The sequence below is a fragment of the Medicago sativa genome, chromosome 2 (genome assembly GCF_051527215.1).
Source record: "Medicago sativa cultivar Bolivia chromosome 2, Bolivia_mono, whole genome shotgun sequence".
In the NCBI taxonomy this organism is placed as follows: Eukaryota; Viridiplantae; Streptophyta; class Magnoliopsida; order Fabales; family Fabaceae; genus Medicago; species Medicago sativa.
Genome location: NC_140750.1, coordinates 7,072,032 through 7,093,562, shown reverse-complemented (window position 1 = coordinate 7,093,562; position 21,531 = coordinate 7,072,032). Strand labels below are relative to the sequence as shown.

The window sequence follows — 21,531 nt, the reverse complement described above, 5'->3', positions numbered from 1 at the left end:
ATAGTATTTGGTGCACTTGCCAAACGTCTATCATGATGTCTCAACAAAGGAATAAAATCCAACTTCCAAAATCACTCTCACTCTATATGCTCTTGCCCTATTTCTCTCTATGATATTATCTATGAAAGCTTAGAGAAAAACTAAGAGAAAACTATGAGATATTCCTAAGACTAATATATATTATCTCTCTAATGAACTTCTAATATATATAATATATCAAGCCCAAAATATCTAAAAATAATATCTAACATAATATCTAACATAAAGCAAGTGGGCCACTTGAATTGAGCAAACCGCCTAACTCACGCTAATAGCGCCAAAATCGCTAATAGCGAAATTTCTTTAAGCTCCAGATACGCCAATAGCGTATCTCTCTGGACTTTGACACTTCTTTGAACACGCTAATAGCGTAGAACACGCTATTAGCGCCATTTCTTCAAGCTTGCTGGACAGCTTTTACCATTTCGCACTTTTTCATGATAAATTGGTCTTTGATCAGTGTCTTGAGGCTAATTTCTACACAAAAGGATAGAGTAATGATAAGTAAAGCGTAATAAGGCATTTAACGCTTATTTCTCGGCTTTTCCTTCAATAACTTGCAGAACAAGTAACAAAAAGTGCTTAAAATATAACATGAATTTAACACTTTTATGACACTCATCAACGACTCTCGGATTTCTCGTGCAGATTCAGCCAGACGCGAATTGTGTTCTCGATTCGATTCAGTCATGGAAGATATGAAGTGAGACGAACCTGACTGTATCGGAGCTTTTTCAATTGAGTTCTGAACACCATGGAAAGAGCTTCTGGAAACGTGTTGGCGTCGCAGATCCATTTTGGCTTCTATTCAATCCATGATTGTGTAACCTGGTCCATCCAAGCATGCCATCTGCGCCCACCGAGCATTATGTTCAGCTTCCATTTGCGCCCATCGATCTTCTCTTGTTGGATTCCATCTATACTCTGCCATGGTGACAATGAAAGCACCAATGTAATGATTCTACTTAATTGAAATAAGAATGTAAATGAAATTTCATTGATTCACTCAATTAAGCATTACAACTTGGTAATTGGAATCTCTGTTGATAGAGAGTAATTGGTAACAAAAGGAGTGTAATAAGAATAAGAACAATATAAGAGAGGGACTAGAGAATCAGAGAGAAGAAGAAGAAGTTACATCACATATTTCCTACCCTTTTTCCTTGGCATTCTCTTATTTATAAGAGTCTATACTCAAATTTCCTATATTGCCCCGTTAAGCTATTTAACTCATTACATAATGTTATTATTTTTAAAATATTCATTTAGTTTTCATGATTTCATGTTATCGACTTTCTCCATCGGCACCTACAAAATTTCGTCCACGTATATAGAACATAAAATCTTCAATGACTGTGGTGCAAATATTTAACGATGTTTTGCATATAAATATAAAATAAAAAATTATATAATAGAAACGCTACCTTTATGTTGATGTTTTCAATGTAATCATGAGTTTTCAAAATTTTATCAAATCGTTTTTCTCATTAATGTACATAAAATCTGCAATGAGAACAGTGTCAATATTTGACGGTGTTTTGCATATAAAATAACAAACTATTTAATAGAGAAACTATATTAAAAATAAAAAAATTAATAGAGAAACTATATTAATGTTGATATTTAGAAAATAGTCATTAGTTTTCAAAATTTTATCATATGGAATTTCTCGTATCAAAAATGTTTTGTTAAATATTATAATTTTGTAACAAACCATGAATTAAATATGAATTTTTAAGCACCAAAAATATAAAAATTTATTTTTAATTCATGTTTTGTTAAAATATTCAATTTTTTCAGAGAGATTCTTATATTATTCTAAATATTTCTGCAAAATTTCATTCAAAAATATGAAGTTTACACATGATTTGATTTAAATATGAAGTTTACACATGATTTGATTTAAATTAGGACTAAAATTTCATTCTAAATGTTTTGCATATTTATGGGAACTAAAAAGATATTTAACTATTAGAAAAATGATAAAATAATTTAAATGAAGAGTAAATATGGAAGAAAAATTAAGCCCAAAAGGGGTTTATCCTCTTTATATATTGTTACATAGTATCCATTAGGGGTTTACAAAACTCGGCTGATCTTGAAACACGTCCTGACTCGACGCAATAGATCTGATTTGACTCGGTAAAAAAAAATAAACACTGACAAAAATAAACATGTCCCGAGTTCAGATTACCAATCGTGTTGCATGTCCCGCCCTAATTTAATTTGAGGACAAAAACAATTTTTTTTAATATTATTTTAAAACACTTTCATACTCCAGTCTATTCTTTTACACAAAGAATCACCCTTTCTAATTCATCATGGTAACTTTGCATTCTTTAGGTTTATGCTAATAGTTTGGTGTTTATAATTGTACTATGTTGTCGTGGTTTATTTTATGTAGGAACACACGTAGTGGCATAACAAAATACCAAACTTTTTTTTTTTTTGAGCAAACAAAATACCAAACTTGTGCGTTGAAAGGTAGGATCTGATTACATATCGGTGCTTGATTTATGGTCATAAAGATCCTGTGGACAAGGGTGATAAAATCAACAAATGAAATTACAATTTTGGTTAAGAGCATTATATTGTCTTTGTTGATGATCCTCGTATAATTGGGAGCGATTCTTTAAGAAAACTATTGATCAATTCTTTTCTTTAAAAAAAATATTTATGTACTGATGATTTATCTTGGACCAACCCGGTCTTGTCTTAGTATTGTCTCATCCTTATTAGACATGTACCTCACCAATTTTGACCGAGTTTAGGGTTGAGTTCATGTCTAAAAATTGCCTTGAGCTAGTGTTAGAACCAGGTTCGGGTCATATACAACCTAGCTATAGTCCATCCCTTGTACAACCCTATTATAGATATATTTCATAGATTAGCGTCAAGGCGGACATGTTTCCACTTTTCCATTGCACTTAATTATATATTTGTTATATTATATTTGTTATATTGTACTCGGTTATATAATATAGACTACAATCAAATAAATATATAATTTATATTGTTTCTATAACAATGAAATTTAAACTGACATGTTATTTTAATTAAAGATTTAAATAATATTATAAAAATAATAAAATTGTAAATACAATAGTTTAAGTGAATGGTACAATTACACATCAAACTCCCAAGATATAGGTATAGAAGAAGATACATATAGAATAGATAGATATTAATTATTCGCAGGGTCAACCAAATATAATTTTTAATAACAAATATGACATAAAACAAATTTAATGTATATTTGTTTTGGTATGACCCGTGGCTTGAAGGGAAACCGTTGTGCGAGTTGTATGCGAGATTGTTTGAGTTAGCGGAGAATAAATTAGATACGGTGGCTGCTATGTGTGCGAGAGGGTGGGGTGTCAATGGCGAGGCTTGGAAGTGGCGTCGGAGGTTATTTGCGTGGGAGGAGGAGTTGTTGGGAGAGTGCATTATTCGCCTGTCTAACTTTTCTTTTCAGGTTGACCGTGTTGATAAATGGATTTGGAAGTTACATGCTACTAATTGTTACACTGTTAGTTCTGCTTATTGTTTTTTAACAGAATTGGAACATGATAGGCACCAACAGGTTAATAATAACAAATTCTTGTGGCTGAAAGCCGTGCCTCTAAAAGTGTTGATTTTTGCTTGGCGTCTCTTTCTTGATCAGATTCCTACTAGAGATAAACTCTTCCAACGGAGGGTCTTACTAATATCTGATCAAGGTTGTGTTGCTAATTGCGGTTCTAATAAGGACAGGGAGCACTTGTTTATTAAGTGCAATTTTTTTGGTGATTTGTGGAAGCTTGTCACTAGTTGGCTTGGTATATCAACATTTCTTCATTGCCAGTTTTTCGACCACTTGCATCAGTTTGGTGGTCTAAGGGGTTTTTCAAAGAAGACAGCGGAGTCCATGCACATCATTTGGCGTCTGGACAATTTGGAAAGAAAGAAACAAATGGATTTTTCAAAGAAAAGAGGACAACTTGCTTGCATTAGGTGAAAGGGTAAAGCTTCAGTCATTTTGGTGGTTGAAATCAAAATACACTAATTTTGATTTTGATTATCAAGTGTGGCGGCGGAGTCCTTTAACCTGCTTGAACTCAGTTTTTTAGCTTGTTGTTTTTCTGTGTTTCTTTCTTCTTGTTTTTGTTCTCTTTGCTCCTTAATGGCGTTGTACATGATTGTCTGAATTTTGTTTGTATCTAGGCATTTTGGCACTCCTTGTGCTAAAGCATTTAGTGGTGTTTTTGTATATATTTATATAGGGTTAATATGTGTTTACCCCCCTGTAATTTGGGCGAGTTTCGGTTTTCCCCCTGTAAAAAATTTTGTTTGAATTACACCCTTGTAAAAATTTTTTTTTCCGGAAAACACCCCTCCCTCCTCCAACTCAGCAGATTCGCTGACGTGGCGCTGACAGGAACCTGACTTGGCTTTTTTTTTTTTCATTTTTTATTTTTTTTAAAATGCCACGTCATATTTTTGTTTTAAAAATATTTAAAAATAAATTTTAAAAAACAAAAAAATCCAAAAAATAATAAAAAAATTTAAGTTTTTTTTCCAAAAATTTAAAAAATCGAAAAATAATTTTAGAAAAATCCAAAAAAACATAAAAATATTCAGTTTATTTTCCAAAAAATTTTAAAAATCGATAAATAATTTTGAAAAAAATAAAAAAATCCAAAAAATCATAAAAATATTCAGTTTTTTTTCCAAAAAATTTTAAAAATCGAAAAATAATTTTGAAAAAATAAAAAAATCCAAAAAATCATAAAAATATTCAGTTTTTTTTACAAAATTTTAAAAATCCAGAAAATTCAGAAAAAATATTAAGATTTTTTTCGAAATATAAAAAAGCAGAAAAATAGTCATATTTTTTTTTCCAAAAAATTTAAAAATCGAAAAAAATTAGATTTATTTTCAAAAATTTTAAAAATTAGAAAAATAGTCAGATTTTTTATTCGAAAATTTTATACCACAATTTTAATAAAATATTGGGAAAAAAATCATTTCATTCCACAAATTTTTTTTGCCTAATGATTCTAACAAAAATCCGTTTTGGGGCTATAATAAGAATTTTTATTCTCAAATAATATCAGAGGGTTTTGTCATCGTCGTGGAAAGATTTTATAAGATTTATGATTTATGAATTCTACCTCCTCTAATGAAGAGCTTAATTATAGGAAAAATGGAATTTCCACGACTTTTATAAAAACCTCTAAATTTGTATTCAGATTTTTAAAAATTAATTTTTTTCCAGAATATTTTTTAAAAAATCTGACCTTTTTTTCTAATTTTGAAAATTTACTTTTTTTGTATTTTGAAAATTAAATTCCAGAATTTTTAAAAATCTTTTTAATTTTAAAAAAATCTGATTATATTTTCTGATTTTTTTCTAATTTTTTAAATTTCCAAAAAAATCTTAATAGTTTTTTTATAATTTTTAAATTATTGAAATTTTTTTTTCGATTTGACGTGGAAAATTTTTTAAAATTATTTTTAAATTTTTTATTATTTTTTTTATTTTTGAAAATTATTTTTCGATTTTTTACATTTTTGGAAAAAAAACTGAATATTTTTATGTTTTTTTTTATTTTTCTAAAATTATTTTTCGATTTTTTAAAGTTTTGGAAAAAAAACTTAAATTTTTTTATTATATTTTGGATTTTTTTGTTTTTTAAAATTTATTTTTAAATATTTTTAAAACAAAAATATGATGTGGCATTTTTAAAAAAAAAAAGCCAAGTCAGCGCCCTGTCAGAGCCACGTCAGCGAATCTGCTGAGTTGGAGGGGGGAGGGGTGTTTTCCGGAAAAAAAAAATTTACAAGGGTGCAATTCAAACAAAATTTTTTACAGGGGGGAAAACCGAAACTCGCCCAAATTACAGGGGGGTAAACACATATTAACCTTATTTATATATCATTTTGGCTTTTTCAAAAAAAAAAATGTATTAGGTCTTTTTTTTCTCTATATGTGGTCTTTTTATTTATAAAATTTAATGAAAAGTATTATTTATTTTTTTTGTAAGACTATGGTTAAGGCTTTAGTATCCTTAACTTTGAGTAGATCTTGATTCGATGGAAAATATCTTATGGTATCATGTAATTTAATTGTACACATTGATAGTGAATAAAATGTATAATTAATTAATTATGATGTACAAAATAAAAACTTGTGTAAATACAACTCAAATGTAAAAAAACTCCACTAACATTTGATATGTTGAGGTGTAATTTAAACCTACAATCTTGTGACTTATTCTACTAAACTCTTTGAAGAAGAAAAAACGTAGGCTTATCACTAATTTGCTGCTGTTAAGTTGTCTTGCAACTTGCAAGTGCACAAGATTATCAAGCAACATATATGGGGAAAAGATTGGTCAACTAGCTAATTAATAGAGAAGAAATTGCACTTTATTAATTGCAAGTTGCAAGCATTTTTGTGTTTGGGGTCCATAAAGTGGCAAAACCATAGGATGTTCACGGCTTACCAGCAGCCACAGTGGACAATGATTCAAACCAGATAGAAGCAGACAGTGGATTACGGACCCCATAGGACCCATTACATGTGTGTGTGTGAATAATCCTAAGCACTTGCCACAATGAGTTGCGTAGAATAGTGGGTTTGTTGAGTACCGAACAAGAAGAAGAAAAATATCCTTTCACCTTTTTAGGGTTCATTGGGTGGAACTTTTTAACGAAAGTTTTGTTGTTTTGTTTGTGAGAGCAAACCGACACACCAAAGTTTGGGGATGGTTCGCACGGGTTGGTGACTTGGTGGCGGTGGTAAACAAAGTTTACCTCTATTTTATTTGATGTAAAAAAAAAGGAGGCTTACTTTATTTTCTGTCCCAGACTTTTTTGATAATGTGAGACCATATGCAATAGTGAAGCTTCGTAAGCCTTTATACAAGTGATAGACATGAGACATATAACTCACACTTGCACACAACAATTACTTTTAATAGAGAGTATAATGTTTCTCTATATTAGTACCCAAAAAATAATTATCCAAGTTAGTAAGGGAAGATGGATTTAGGGGAAGACTATAGACTCCCACTAAGGAAGAAGGAAACGAAATCAAAAAAAAAAAAATTACCCAAGTTAAAATGAAATTTTAGAGTGCAACAGTATTTTACATTTATTTTTTTGTCTTTTAAATAGTAAAACACGCTATTTTATAGTTGTAACCCTAGTTTTAACTTATAAGTTGAAATTCACACACAAACAACGATGATGAGGTTTTGAGTTCGAACTCAAATAAATGTGCTCAAACTAGTAATATAGACATTATCTGTTGAGGTAGGGTCTTACAGACAATGTATGTTTCATTCAATAGAAATCAAATTTTATTTCATAAATTTGGTTAGAAGTTAGTATAATGTAAAATGATTTTTGCTTAGATATGTTTGCATGAAAATAAGTTGATCAATAAGTTTCAATGTAAAAATCATGCTTGAATGCAAAATTTACAAATCCTAATTTCAACTTAAAATGAATTGTATAGGCAAAATCAATTTTAATTTTAATAAAAACTTTTAAAATCAATTTTCATTTATTTTTTATTTATCATGGACCTCATTTACAGGAGATAATCCTATTTAAGATAGTCATATATTAAATCCTCAAAACAACTTTTATCTCTTCTGGTAGTGAATCTAAACATGCACCTTGTCAATGTTGCATAAATTTTGGAAATAAAATAAGTGCATGATTGGATTTTTTAAATTTTTTTTTTTTAAAAATAAGTGCATGATTGGATGATAGGTGTGATTAACAAAATAGCCACTTCTCATCCAAATATGTGCTAAATGTAAGATATGCGTATTTGGTAGCAAGTCAATAGTCAAGACACTAAACTACGCCCTAAACTAGGAACAAGTGCAATTGTCAAATTTGCAAAGTTTGAAAGTATGCAAATAATCAACGTTAAACATGTATTTATCCTCATTAAATCAGCAGATTTTGGGTTTGTTTCTTGTAATATTTTTTTTTTCTTTTTGTAGTTTATCATAGCTGGTAGTAGGTTAAATTTCTTTCTACATGACGTAAACCATCTTAACTATATTTTACTATTTTGATTGAGTATTTCACAAGGCTTATTCTTTTTGATGAAATAAAAACAATACCAAAAATAAATATCACAAGCAGTAAAAAAAATGATAAATTTCATAATTAAAATCTCTTCTATTGTACTTAGTTACAACAATTTGTTGAAATGTGATGTCCCACCACATCAAGAGAACTAAATGAGTTGAGTTTCGGTGGCTCATCCGAACTAAGATAAACTTCAATGTTCAACAAGCGTTAATAAAGATACATACAGATTATCCATAAAATAAAAAAGTTTTCACAGAGTACATTCGAACTATTAGAAAAGTCCAAATTCATGTATAAAAAAGTTCTAAATTAAAAATCAGAAAGCCTTGCAACAATTTGTTTTGTAGTGTATATTTCTATTGTTTTTTTAAATTAAGTGATAAACACTATCTAAAACTCACACATACAATTGTGAGGTCTCAAGTTCGAACTAGAAAAAAGTTGGATTACAATCACCCTCTTGATACTAGAGGATGTCTCTGAACTCTTCATAAAACTATGATTAAAACAAGCTAAGAGGATTCAAATCTTGGATGGGATGATGAAACTCCTCACATTTCAAATTGCTTATAAGAGAAGAATGTGGCATAAAAACCTCAAGAAAGATAAATGTTGACAAATACAGTAGAAACTCTTTAAATTAATACTCGGTAAATTAATAAACTCTCTAAAATAATAAATTTGTCCGATCCCGACTTGGGCCAATGTAAAAAATTGAAAAACTCGATAAAATAATAAGATAATAATTTTTCAGGAGATCCCTTTATAATTTTCGGTCCCAAGAAAATCATAAATTAATAATTCATAGAAACTGAAAAAAATATATATTAAGAATACATTGAACACATTTATTCCTCTTGTTTACATTTACTGTACTTCAAAAGTCATTATTGATTTCCAATGCATATGAACACAGTAGTTACAAATTTACGTTGAGTCCCAAGGTTCGCTGCAACGTAATTCTAAGAGGCATAGACTAATTTGCCTTTTTGTTTGGTATGTACAGTATAATTACTTAAAAACTCTTTAAATTAATAATTATTAATTTATCGATAAATTAATAATTCTCTAAATTAATAAATTTCTCTGGTCCTGACATTATTAATTTATAGAGTTTTCACTGTACTGTTTTACAAAAACTCTATATAAATCACATCTTCACATTTATTAAGTTTGAATGTGTAGTCTCAAGATACTAAGACCACAACAATTAGGAGGGAAATATCAACACACAAAATGTTAAGTCAATGACACTAAAACTAGTAGTAGCAATTAAGTGCAGTTGTCAAATTTGCAAAGCTCGAAAGTGGTGTATATATCCTCATTAAATCAGCAAATTTTGGTTTGATTTTTGTAATTTTTTATTGTATTTTATCACAGCTGGCAGTAGGTTAAGTTTCTTTCAATATGACATAAACCATCTTAATAATATTTTTCTATTTTGATTGAGTATTTCACAAGACTTATTCTTGTTGATAAAAAAAAAAATCAGTACCAAACAAATCAAAACCAGTAAAAATTGATAAATTTTATCATTAAAAATCTCTTCTACTTTAGTTAGAACAAGCTTATATGATTAATGAGATGATGAGACCATTTAGATACGCGACAACAAATTGCATATACAATAGAAACTCTTTAATTTAATACTCGGTAAATTAATAAACTCTCTAAAATAATAAATTTGTCCGGTCCCGACTTGGGCCAATGTAAAAAATTGAAAAACTCGATAAAATAATAAGATAATAATTTTTCGGGAGATCCCTTTATAATTTTCGGTCCCAAGAAAATCATAAATTAATAATTCATAGAAACTGGAAAAAAATATATTAAGAATACATTGAACACATTTGTTCCTCTTGTTTACATTTACTGTACTTCAAAAGTCATTATTGATTTCCAATGCATATGAATACAGTAGTTACTAATTTATGTTGAGTCTCAAGGTTCGCTGCAACGTAATTCTAAGAGGCATAGACTAATTTGCCTTTTTATTTGGTATGTACAGTATAATTACGTAAAAACTCTTTAAATTAATAATTATTAATTTATCGATAAATTAATAACTCTCTAAATTAATAAATTTCTCTGGTCCTGACATTATTAATTTATAGAGTTTTAAGTGTATATTTAATTCTAACAAACAGATTCTCTTTAACCCGTGAGCCTTAACATTGGAGGATGTAGATGGTTAGACCAATGGAATGAATACAAAAGAACATTTCAATTCTCTCACATGTTATGTATTAACACTTGAGTTTCCCCATAGAAACAATCTCTTCAATTTTCAAACTTATGATAGCTCTACACAAACAAACTAATCCATCCAAAACCCTTTGTCACAATCCCAAAGATAAAAAAATCAGTGTACAACATCACCCACCACACCAAGAGAACCGACTAAGTACTACTTTTCCATCATACATATATATGACCCACAAGAGCACACAAGTTTCATTCAAGGCAAATCTCAAATGGGTTTCAGAGCAATTACTCTGCTTCTTCTATTCTCTCTTTTTCATCAACTTCTACTTGGTGAAGCAAAGTTCAATAATGCAAGTAGCTTAAGAGGGAAAAAGCCAGTAGTAGCAAATGGGTGCAATTTGTTCATAGGAAGTTGGGTGGTTGACCCTTCTTATCCTCTCTATGATTCAAGCTGCCCCTTCATTGATCCTGAATTTAATTGTCAAAAATATGGAAGACCTGACAAACAATACCTCAAATACTCTTGGAAACCTGATTCATGTGCCTTACCAAGGTATATATACTCTCACATTTATGTACCAATATAATTATACAATTTCTTCCATACCAATATCATGTTTCTTAGATTATTTATATAAACTTTGTCTAAAAATATTGAAACATAGTAGTTTCCAATATCAGCCAGTTAAATTTATTTATTTGATTCCTTTCAAAAAAAATTTATTTATTTGATTTTAGTCCTTAGTGACTGAGTTCAAATCTTATATGAGAAAGTGGTAAAATAACCAGCCTTTATTTATATCTATCAAACACAAATACTACTTGGATTAGGCGTGCTATAATGTTGGGTACATATTGTTTCCGACACTAACATATATGATTACGTTGAATTATGTCATGATTGTTTTGTATTAGTGTTGTGTTTGGTGTCCGTGTCTGAGTTTGTGTTCATTGATTGATGCCGTTATTAATAATTTTCTCTTAGCAAAACTTTTTTAATAAGATTTTTGTTAAAATGAGTGCAATTTGTGTGTGTGTAGTTTTGATGGGAAAGATTTTCTGAACAAATGGAGGGGTAAGAAGATAATGTTTGTGGGTGATTCACTGAGTCTGAACATGTGGGAATCACTGTCGTGTATGATTCATGCGTCGGTGCCCAATGCAAAGACCAGCTTTTTAAGGAGAGAAGCACAGTCTACAGTGACATTCCAGGTTTACTTTATTTTATTTTTACTATATCTTTGTCTTCTTTCTAATTTGGTGCATCATTCATTCATTGGTGTTCAGTGCATACAACACTCACACATTTGTCTTCATTTCCATTTCCTTGTTTGTTTCTTTATGTTGCCTTTTCATTTACGCCATGCGTTGGTTCTTCAAGTATTAATTAGTTTTGTCACTTTTCTCCAACACCAAATATCATGTGTATGTTTTTGCTATAAAAAAAAAATATCATGCTTATGTTTGGTATCAGGGGCGGAGCCATGTATAAGAGACTGTGGGCACATGCCTGCACTTGATTTAGGAGAATTTGTTTAGTAGTTATATATTTGACCAATATGACTCACATCCATCACTCCACCACTAACACAAATAACATACCCCTTTAGTCTTTATTTATGGTGTTATAAAGTGACTAATACTTTCCATTGGCCTATATACAAAAACACTCTTCTGTTTCATAATAATTATAGCAAACCAATTTGTGTCAATATTTGTTATTTTTACAATTAATTACATTTTCATAACAAATTAATATTATGTTATCCACTCCAAGTTATTTTATTAAGGTTCATTAGATAAATTTTTTGTTATTTTCCTTTCATTTATAATTTCTCATTGATATTGTAAACATAATTAACTAATATAACAAGTGTACCGGGACACTCTTTAAGGATTTTAAGTTCATAAATTTTTCTTTAAAAAAGTTAAATACTAAAATTTTTAATACATTGAAAACACAAAATTTCATAAAAATATACCATTTAATTAAAGGTCTTAAAAAGTGTCTGGGGACTCTCATTAGCATTTCTATACTATAAGCATCTTTCATTCTCGCATATTGTGTTTTCAATTTCTCTCTAGTCTCTCAAGTCGTCTTCTCTTCTCATTCTTCTCTTTCCTATATTCCATTATTGGACTTCTCAGAGGAAATCCCCTTCTTATAGATTTCACTTTATTTTTCCATCTTATGCAATTTATAATTTGTTTATTATTATAATGAGATTCATTATATATTAAACAAAATAAATCTATCAATCTACTATACATATATATAATGCTATAAATTGATATATATGGTGTGTTTGCTAGTCAATATTTTTGGATCTGCTACCGTATATAATGCCCCCACTAGTAAAAATTTCTGGCTCCGCCACTGTTTGGTATTATGGTAGTTATGTCTTAATTACGGTGATCCACCATGATTTGTAGAAACTACGAAGTATAGTTTTTAAAAAATTACGGTAGATCACCATGATTCTAGCATATCCACCATATCAAACATACTCTTCAAAATTCTAAATGTGTGCTATGTTCTATTCTCCTACAATAAAAATAAAAATTGATTTTCGGTGTTTGATTGCAAACTGACACGAATTAAATTTAAATTTGTAAATTTGATTTTGGTTAAAACCGGTTTATATATATGAAATAATTTATGTTTGAATACATTTAATCAAGGTCTATTAAAGTCTATGTCAAACGTGTTGGATTCACTTTTGGTTAAAAGCGGTTTATATATGAAATAATTTATACTGTATTTGAATACATTTAATCCAGGTCTACTGAAGTTTATGTCAAAAGTGTTGGATTTTCTTTTGGCTTTTGGTTAAAATAGATTTATATATGAAATAATTTATGTTCGAATACATTTAATCCAGGTCCACTCAAGTTTATGTCAAAACTGTTGGATTCACTTTTGGCTCTTCCTTAAAACTAAACACACACTAATTAGAGTTATTTTTCTTTTGTTAGAAAAGTTTACCCGTAAGTAACACAAACTTTTATATTTCTGTATTATATTTATACACTAGTCACTTTTGGGCAAGAAATATATAAAACGAAAGGTCAGAGATTGTCACAAGATAAGAAGTATAGCAAAGAAACACACACAAAAAGAAAAAGAAGTGAGAGAAATATGACAAGAAAGAATGTAAAAAAATAAAAAATAACTTGATACATATATAGTGTGAGCAAAACTTTATATGGTCACAAGTTTTATTTGCTCTTGTACTTTTTATCAATTGTGTGTGTCTAAATCCAAATTATTTATGCATGTGACCATACAAGTTTTACTCTTCAATTATTAAATGTATAAAAGCAAGAGTTAGGTATGACAAAAATCAAATGAAAAAATATATTATATCAATTCAATGGCCCAAGAATATAGTGGACATGTACCTCCATTTTCAAATTGATGCACCGTAAAGTGCAGCTGCAAGGAGTACACTTATATTTATTTAAGTGCGTAAATAGAAACGTAGCCCACAAAGCTAAGTGCTAATGCTATATATGATTAAATACAGCTTTAATCATAGACCCCTTATATCTCAACTAATCAAAATAATATAGTATGAACTTAATTTTTATTCACATTCAATATAAAAATATTTGTATACTGATGATCAGATGATGTATCATATTTTTTTTTATAAAGGGATGGTGTATCATAATATAAATTAAACTCTACAATAATGCTACTTTTGAAGAGTTTCATGGTAAAGTGAAGATTCTTTTGCTTGGAAGACAACCAATCAACAATTCAAAAATCAATAATTGCAATAAAAATACTTATTACCACAAAAAATAAAGTTGAGAAAACATCTCAGGCGTACAGCGATATAATATCTGATCGAATGCATTTTCTGTGTCCAATCACATATGATTTAATTCAATTATGTCATTTTCTTAAATAATTAAGATTGTATGTCGTGTATGATGTTCGTGTGTTTGTGTTTGTTTCAATGTTCCAAAGATTTTGATAAGATAAGGTAGAGTAGTTTAGTGAATTGAAAAATGTTTGATCCCCAAAATTAAAATGAGTAATGACTTATCCCTGGAAGTTGACAGGCTGTGAGGGAGACCATGCCAACCTGTGATTACAAGTTGGAGGGAGGATCCCCCCTTTATTATTAGGTGTTCATTATGTTGGTTACTCAATAATCAATATCAATATCAATCACAGAACATGAAATTGTACTTGACATCTTATATGCATATTTGATACACCATTTATGACTTGTCAACATTATTCCGTGGATGGCCGTAGTATGAAATTATGAAACAATTGATAGTTGTAATTGCATACAAATTTGGCGGCATAAGTTGAAATTAATATTGATGGTGCTCCTACCTTTTAATCAAAGAATTATTCACGAGATTCCTAAGAAAATGACAAATCATAGTTTTCCAATGTTTATTGCTATTTTATTTTTCTTCTTTCTAACCCGCCATAATTAGGATTTTAGACTCCTGTAGATGTTCCAAAATATTTTCATGGCTTAGATCTTTGAACCCGCTATGAGATTAATCTTCGCGTTGGCAGTAGGACATCTATTTCTTTTCAAGTGAATATTTTACTTTATGCATACAAATACAATTTTTTTTTAATTTTTTTATGGAAAAATATATGTTTCTCCTTTTGAAAATGCTGTTTTTATGTTGAAAATACTTTAATCACTTTTATAATCTGCTTGTTTGTTAAAGTGAAAAAGAGATCCATGGGACAGGTTTGAATCATTTCTTGTTTTTTCTGTCAATACAGTAAGATAAGGTTATATACTACTGAAGATTAATATAATGAAATGGGCTAAAAGCACTTATTCTAACATTCCATTTTCAATGCTTAATTTTTTTATTGGGTAAAATTTATATAGGTGTAATTTTCGAAGTGGTGAGATCTGTTTGTTTAAGTGGTTGTCCAACATCGACTATGAGTGGATTCATTGTTGGATATATGAGTTATGTTGCTCATATTCCTAATATCTTAAATTTTAGATGGAGATGTAGTGTTCCACTTTTTTGATCGTCTTGGATCATTAGTTTACGGCTCTAAGGGGTCTCGGTCTCCCTGCCTCCCAAAAGGACCTATAGTATATTTTACCCAAAAAAAAGTGTTGAAAGTGTTAGAGTGAATATTGGTAAATTGATAAATTTCTGAGCAAAGTAATTTTGAACAAAATTAGTCTCATTAACAACTCATTCTTTTCATATATTTAATTTAGCCTACCATGATCCCTTACCTAATCTTAAAATGTGTATTGTTAAAATTAATGTTATAATCTAAAAGTGAAATATAAATATATTTAGTTTACCTTTACATATAACGAATGAATAGATGCCTCTCGCGAGTCCTAGTTGTTTAACCGTGTTTTTGACCCTATTCGATGAAGTCTGAAATTCGTTAGGGTCGGCCCTTGTCAGTCAAATATCACGTTTTGACGGCTCTAGTTTTGCATTATGTTGTTTGTTAGTGGTTTGTGAAACATTTCCATGCGATGCAATTCAATACCAGCTATTAAAGAGTGATAACATTTGGTGTTGGTGTATTTGTGCAGGACTATGGAGTAACTATACAACTATACCGCACACCTTATTTGGTTGACATAATTCGAGAAAACGTTGGACGAGTGCTTACATTGGACTCTATTGTCGCTGGAAATGCATGGAAAGGAATGGACATGCTGGTTTTCAACTCATGGCATTGGTGGACCCACAAAGGATCATCACAGGGGTATGCTTTGCTTTTTGTACAATCATAATCATTCTACTTATAGCACAACAACAATATTCACACACACACACCTAACTAGTAACAGTATGTTTGGTGGCAATGTTTATCCCAAAAGAACTATATAAATTATTTTCTAACGGTAAATCAAACATAACATCACCATTTGTTCACCAAAAAACAAAGTATGTACACTATGGTTACAGTTTTGATTGGGATGCGATTGCATGGATCACCTAATACTTTACGTGTATGCTTGGTATCACGATGGATATATCAGAATCACAATGATTCGTCGTGATTTTGTAAATATTACGGTGAATCACCGTGTTTTTAACATATTCACTGTGATACCAGACATAGGCTACATATGTGGTAGCAATTGCGGTTGCGAGTTGCAATTCAAAACCATGTACACCGATACTTCCATTAATAAAATTTTAATTATAGAAAGAAAAAAAAAAAAAACATTACTTGGTTTCTAACTACTTTTATCATGTTCAGATGGGATTATATAAGAGATGGGTCTAAACTAGTCAAGAACATGGACCGTTTAGTGGCATACAATAAGGGATTGACCACTTGGGCTAAATGGGTTGATCTCAATGTTGATCCTACCAAAACTAAAGTCTTCTTTCAAGGCGTTTCTCCTACTCATTATCAGTAAGTGCCTTCTATTCAATAGTTTTGTGTAATAAATTTATATAAGTAAAGCTTATATCCATTTTTGTATATTCCATAATGCTGAAAATAAATTAAAACAAAATTTATAAAATTTTGTGACTTGAACAGGGGAAAGGAGTGGAATCAACCAAAAAATAGTTGTAGTGGACAACTTCAACCATTATCAGGGTCAACATATCCAGCAGGTCTACCTCCATCAAGTAACATATTGAACAATGTATTGAAGAGTATGAAAACACCAGTTTATCTACTTGATATTACACTTCTCTCACAACTAAGGAAAGATGCACACCCTTCTTCCTATAGTGGTGATCATGCAGGCAATGATTGCAGCCATTGGTGCTTACCAGGATTACCTGATACTTGGAACCAACTCCTATATGCTGCACTCTACATGTGAAAGTGTTAAGCTCCATGTTGATCATTTTCCTTCGTTACTTGGAAAATATATATTAAGATTTAAGGGATGAAAATCAAGTGTAAAATTATAGGATTCTTACTAAACAAAATAAATTCAGGGATCAGATTTGTTGCATATTAAAAAATTACTTTACGAGGGGATAAATTTACTAATTTTATTGAACCAAAGATTATATAGAACTTTATTGTTGATTTTTGTTAAATGTTAGTAATTAATTGTTAGATCAATATTTACTCTGTATTGTTTTTTGTAATGACAATTTATTTTAAATAAATGTTAGTTATTGGTTATTGGATTATTTTTTTCTCATTTGTTTGGGTTTGAAGCCAGACCTGCAACTTCTTATCCCTTTATTCAAACTAACTAAGCAACCCGACTCTCCATATTGTTGATTGATGCACATACAGTATAAAACATTCCAACCGTTTCTTATTATAAGCCCCTCTAAAGCCATGTAAAATACTCACCCGTCTATGGAATAATTTACTGAACAAAATAAGTTCAGTAGAGAGGGATCAGATTTGTTGCATATTAAAAAAAAATTACCATACGAGACGGATAAATTTGCTAATTTATTGAATCAAAGATCATATAGAATTTTATTGTTTATTGATGCATAGATAGTGTAAAATATTTCATACTTGTAAGTTGTAACAACTACCAGTAACTTAAACAATGAAAATTTTGGTTCCATTTTTTTTAAAGGAAAATTTTGGTTCCATGTTTATTTTATTACTTAAACTGTGGTTGGATTTATAATAGTTACGTTGAAAATACAAACTACCAATTTTCTTAAGACTATCACTCTTTTTTTAATTTCTTCTACAAACTATATAAATAAAAATAAGTGATTCTTAAATTATATATGATGACTCTTGGTCATACTCTTGTTTTTATTCCTTTTTTAGCAAGTTAGAGAGTATATGACTCTTGGTCATACTCTTGTTTTTATTCCTTTTATAGCAAGTTAGAGAGTATTGTTTATGAATTACACGCTGGAATGAGCTAAAACTTGTTGGAAGCGTTAAGAAGTCATATGGCTATGAAATGGGCAAGTTTTGCACAATTTTTAGAAGATTTTGGAAGCTCCAACTACAGGAAAATTGTGCCACGATGGACTTGTATAGTGGCACGTCTGAAGGAGCATCAAAATATGGAGGTTTTTTTTATTGCATCGTGGCACGTTGGAGCAATAACAGAAATTTCTCTATAAAAGCCAAGTGCGAATTTAGAATAAGGGTTCGATTTTTAGGAGACTTCAGAGCATAGGAGGCCGCTGGAGACCTAGAACCACGTCGTGGATCTCACACCAACTCATAGTTGGTTCCGATTTATGTATGTTTCATTATTCCTTTGTTATTGATTGTCTTAGTTATGGTTCTGATTTATGTATGTTTCATTATTACTTGTCTTAGTTATATATTGATTGTCGTAAAACTAGTTGACCATTGAGAGAGAGAAGAGAGGCAAGTTATTTTATGTGTAAAGTAGTTTTTTTTAGGGAATGTGTAAAGTAGTTAATGGACCTATTTACAAAAGATAAATTATTTATGGACTTATTTATGTTAGGTGGACGATGATGCGTAAAATCAGTTGACATGTCATAGTTGATATAAGCATTGGCTAACTATTGACTAAAATTCCATAACAAAAGGAGGTAATTGAACAAAAATATGATAGTTTAAAGACTTGATTATAACTTTTTTTAGTTTAGGGATTTATTTAAAAATTTCTAAATAGCTAGTTCAGGTGTACTACAAATTAATTAAACACCTATAAAATGTAAATTTTTACAAAAAAGGGTAAAGATCCAACAATTAAAACTCTTTAGGAGAGTCTACAGCCTATTTAGGTCTACCAAAGTTCGAGAGATTATTCTCTACACTTACGCACCTGGAGACTATCACGTTTGCATCAAAATATTAACATACCCTTTCGGCAATATCACTTTCAAATATACTTGAAAAGTTATTGCTATGATCTGGTGCGACTTATTTGATTGCATAATTCATAAGATTAAAATTTGTATTAATTATAAGAGGTACAACTTGTTTGGTGGTTCCTCACGTCTCTTTTACTCCCTCCGGTCACTATTATAAGCAAATTTTTACTTTTTAGATTCATTCAATAAATGATGTATGTGGTCTACAATGTAGTCCACATACATCATTTATTGAATGAATCTAAAAAGTCAAAATTTGCTTATAATAGTGACCGGAGGGAGTATTTAGTTATGAAATTGGATCATGCTGGATTCATACGGAGTCCCTTTCTTTTTCTTGAATATTCACCTTTTACAGCTTTGTTTGTGCAAGTCACGCAAATTGTTGTCAAATACCTGAGTTTCTTCAACTTGCAAGCATCTTATAGTCAATTAATTAATAATATTGTCTGGGAATATGTCATACGTGTTTGTTACTTGAAGGGTAAGAAATAATGTACGTACCTTAAGAGTTGGGACATAGAAATTGCTAAGAACAGACATGACTATTTTATCTTATGCCAACGAAGATATGATCAAATAATGTTGCCTATTATTGTTGCGTACGTACATAGTAGTAATTAATTGACCTGAATCTGTATGTGTTGTTTGAGACCAGGACACGTGGAATTTAGTTGTTTTGTCGATTTCTTTAGTTTCTTTTATACAAGTTTTGTCGATTTTTATAGACCATGCAATGCTTGTATAATGCACATGGATATCAAAGGAGATATGACATATATGCAGGTGTTAGATTAAGATATGATGATCTAGATTTCAATACAATTTTTAATTTATTATAAAATAAAAAATATCAAACTTTAAAATTTCGATCTTGAATCAATGATTGAGGATGAGTTGAATCCTTAATGCCACATACTTGTGAGCTATGAAGCCCAGATACGGATACCGGTACGGGTACGATACGATACGGGTACGGGAATACGCAAATTTTTCAAAATTTAGGATACGATACGGCTAAGATACGTCAACAAAATTTTTAAACTAAAACTTATATGTATGTAAAATAATTGAAGAAAATAAACATTGATTAAAAGAACTCAACACAAATTTTGATTAACTGAATCATCTCTCTCGTTACCTTCATTCACAAGAAGTATAATTTTAAGCGGTTCATCGAGAAACAATTCTAGTGATGCATATCTAAAATTGAATCATATATATCTCCATCGAATGTTTACAACATTGTCTCACTTTTTTACTCTTCATCTTTTTCTAGGATACGTATCTGTGAAGTATCTTATAAGTATCCTTGTGTATCTGCGGAGTATCGGATAAGTATCCGTTAAAATATTTTTTAAAAATTTAAATAATTAATTCGGATACTTCGTGGGTGCGTATCCGCGAGTATCCGTGGAGTATCGGTATCCGATACGTATCCGGTACGGGTACGTCTCCGTTTTGGAGTATCCGGGCTTCATAGCTTGTGAGTGTGGTACCCTCAAAATATACTCGCATTTTTTAAGATAGCTTTTGATTCCAAAACACATATAATAGAATTTAAGAATTTGTTTGAATAGAAAAGAATTGTGACAAGAACTTGGCTCATTATACAGTCAGGGTATTTGTACAAATTTTGTTGTTGATTTGAGGACTTCGGTAGTGGATAATGCAAAGAAGTGTTCCTTTAACCTTGAGATCACTTCAACGTATTTTTATTGATTAATTATAAAAAATAAATTATGTGGAACAATGACGGTATACTCTGCAACAACTTATGAGTGGTCTTTGAAGACAAGCAAGGTAAAACTTAAAAGCCAAAAGGGCATGGTATCGATATAAAAAAAGCAAAAATACATATAAATGAGATAAATGTTACCAATTGGATAACCCAAAAGATTACTTATTTTTTAAAAAGGCCAAAAAATTACTTAACCTCACGACCCAAAATAAGAAGTACGTAACCCTAACTTGACTCCACAGCCATTCCTCCATAAACTGTGCTGACCCCTTTGATTCTTTAAAGATTGGAACCTTTGCTTGCGGCACTAAAATTGGGCTTATATAGCTAATTAGGATATTAAATAATTTTAGTGTGATTCTATTCTCATTAGAATGACACTATTGGATCAATTGGGAGGAAAAATTAGTCTCTTACAACATGAGGAATCAAATTTTGAATTATAATTGAATGAGATTGTTTATATTTAGTGAGGCATTACCTCAAATATATTTAAATAGAGGAAACCTATATTTAAATGAACTTGCCCATTATAATGCCTTGCAAGCCATTGATGTTGTATAATTGAGCAGTAGGATAAGATGACATATAAATGATGTTACTTAAAAAAACAAGTTTGAAGACTTAATTAAGAATTAAAATTATTGACAGAAAGGGTTAAAAATGTGAAT

The 21,531-nt window shown here is 30.1% G+C and overlaps 2 protein-coding genes across 2 annotated transcripts; both read left to right on the top strand.

Moving 5' to 3' along the window:
* Nucleotides 1-3,394: 3,394 nt before the first annotated feature.
* Nucleotides 3,395-4,036, top strand: LOC146944066 (uncharacterized). The gene has a single exon (XM_085747909.1). The coding sequence runs from the start codon at nt 3,395-3,397 to the stop codon at nt 4,034-4,036; it is 642 nt and encodes a 213-aa protein (XP_085604035.1).
* Nucleotides 4,037-10,592: 6,556 nt separating this feature from the next.
* On the top strand, nt 10,593-17,469 carry LOC146944065 (protein trichome birefringence-like 38). The gene is made up of 5 exons (XM_085742467.1): nt 10,593-10,894; nt 11,382-11,553; nt 15,900-16,075; nt 16,577-16,735; nt 16,865-17,469. Exons 1-5 carry the CDS (start codon nt 10,611-10,613, stop codon nt 17,154-17,156), a joined length of 1,083 nt encoding a protein of 360 aa, XP_085598593.1. The 5' UTR covers nt 10,593-10,610; the 3' UTR covers nt 17,157-17,469.
* Nucleotides 17,470-21,531: the final 4,062 nt, after the last annotated feature.

What these genes read in the sequence shown, in the direction of transcription:
- LOC146944066 (XM_085747909.1), top strand. Translation starts at nt 3,395, where the DNA reads ATGTGTGCGAGAGGGTGGGGTGTCAATGGCGAGGCTTGGAAGTGGCGT.
- LOC146944065 (XM_085742467.1), top strand. Translation starts at nt 10,611, where the DNA reads ATGGGTTTCAGAGCAATTACTCTGCTTCTTCTATTCTCTCTTTTTCAT. An exon ending in AGTCTACAGTGACATTCCAG is followed by an intron (nt 11,554 to 15,899) that starts GTTTACTTTATT and finishes GTATTTGTGCAG; the next exon opens with GACTATGGAGTAACTATACA. An exon ending in GTTTCTCCTACTCATTATCA is followed by an intron (nt 16,736 to 16,864) that starts GTAAGTGCCTTC and finishes TGACTTGAACAG; the next exon opens with GGGAAAGGAGTGGAATCAAC.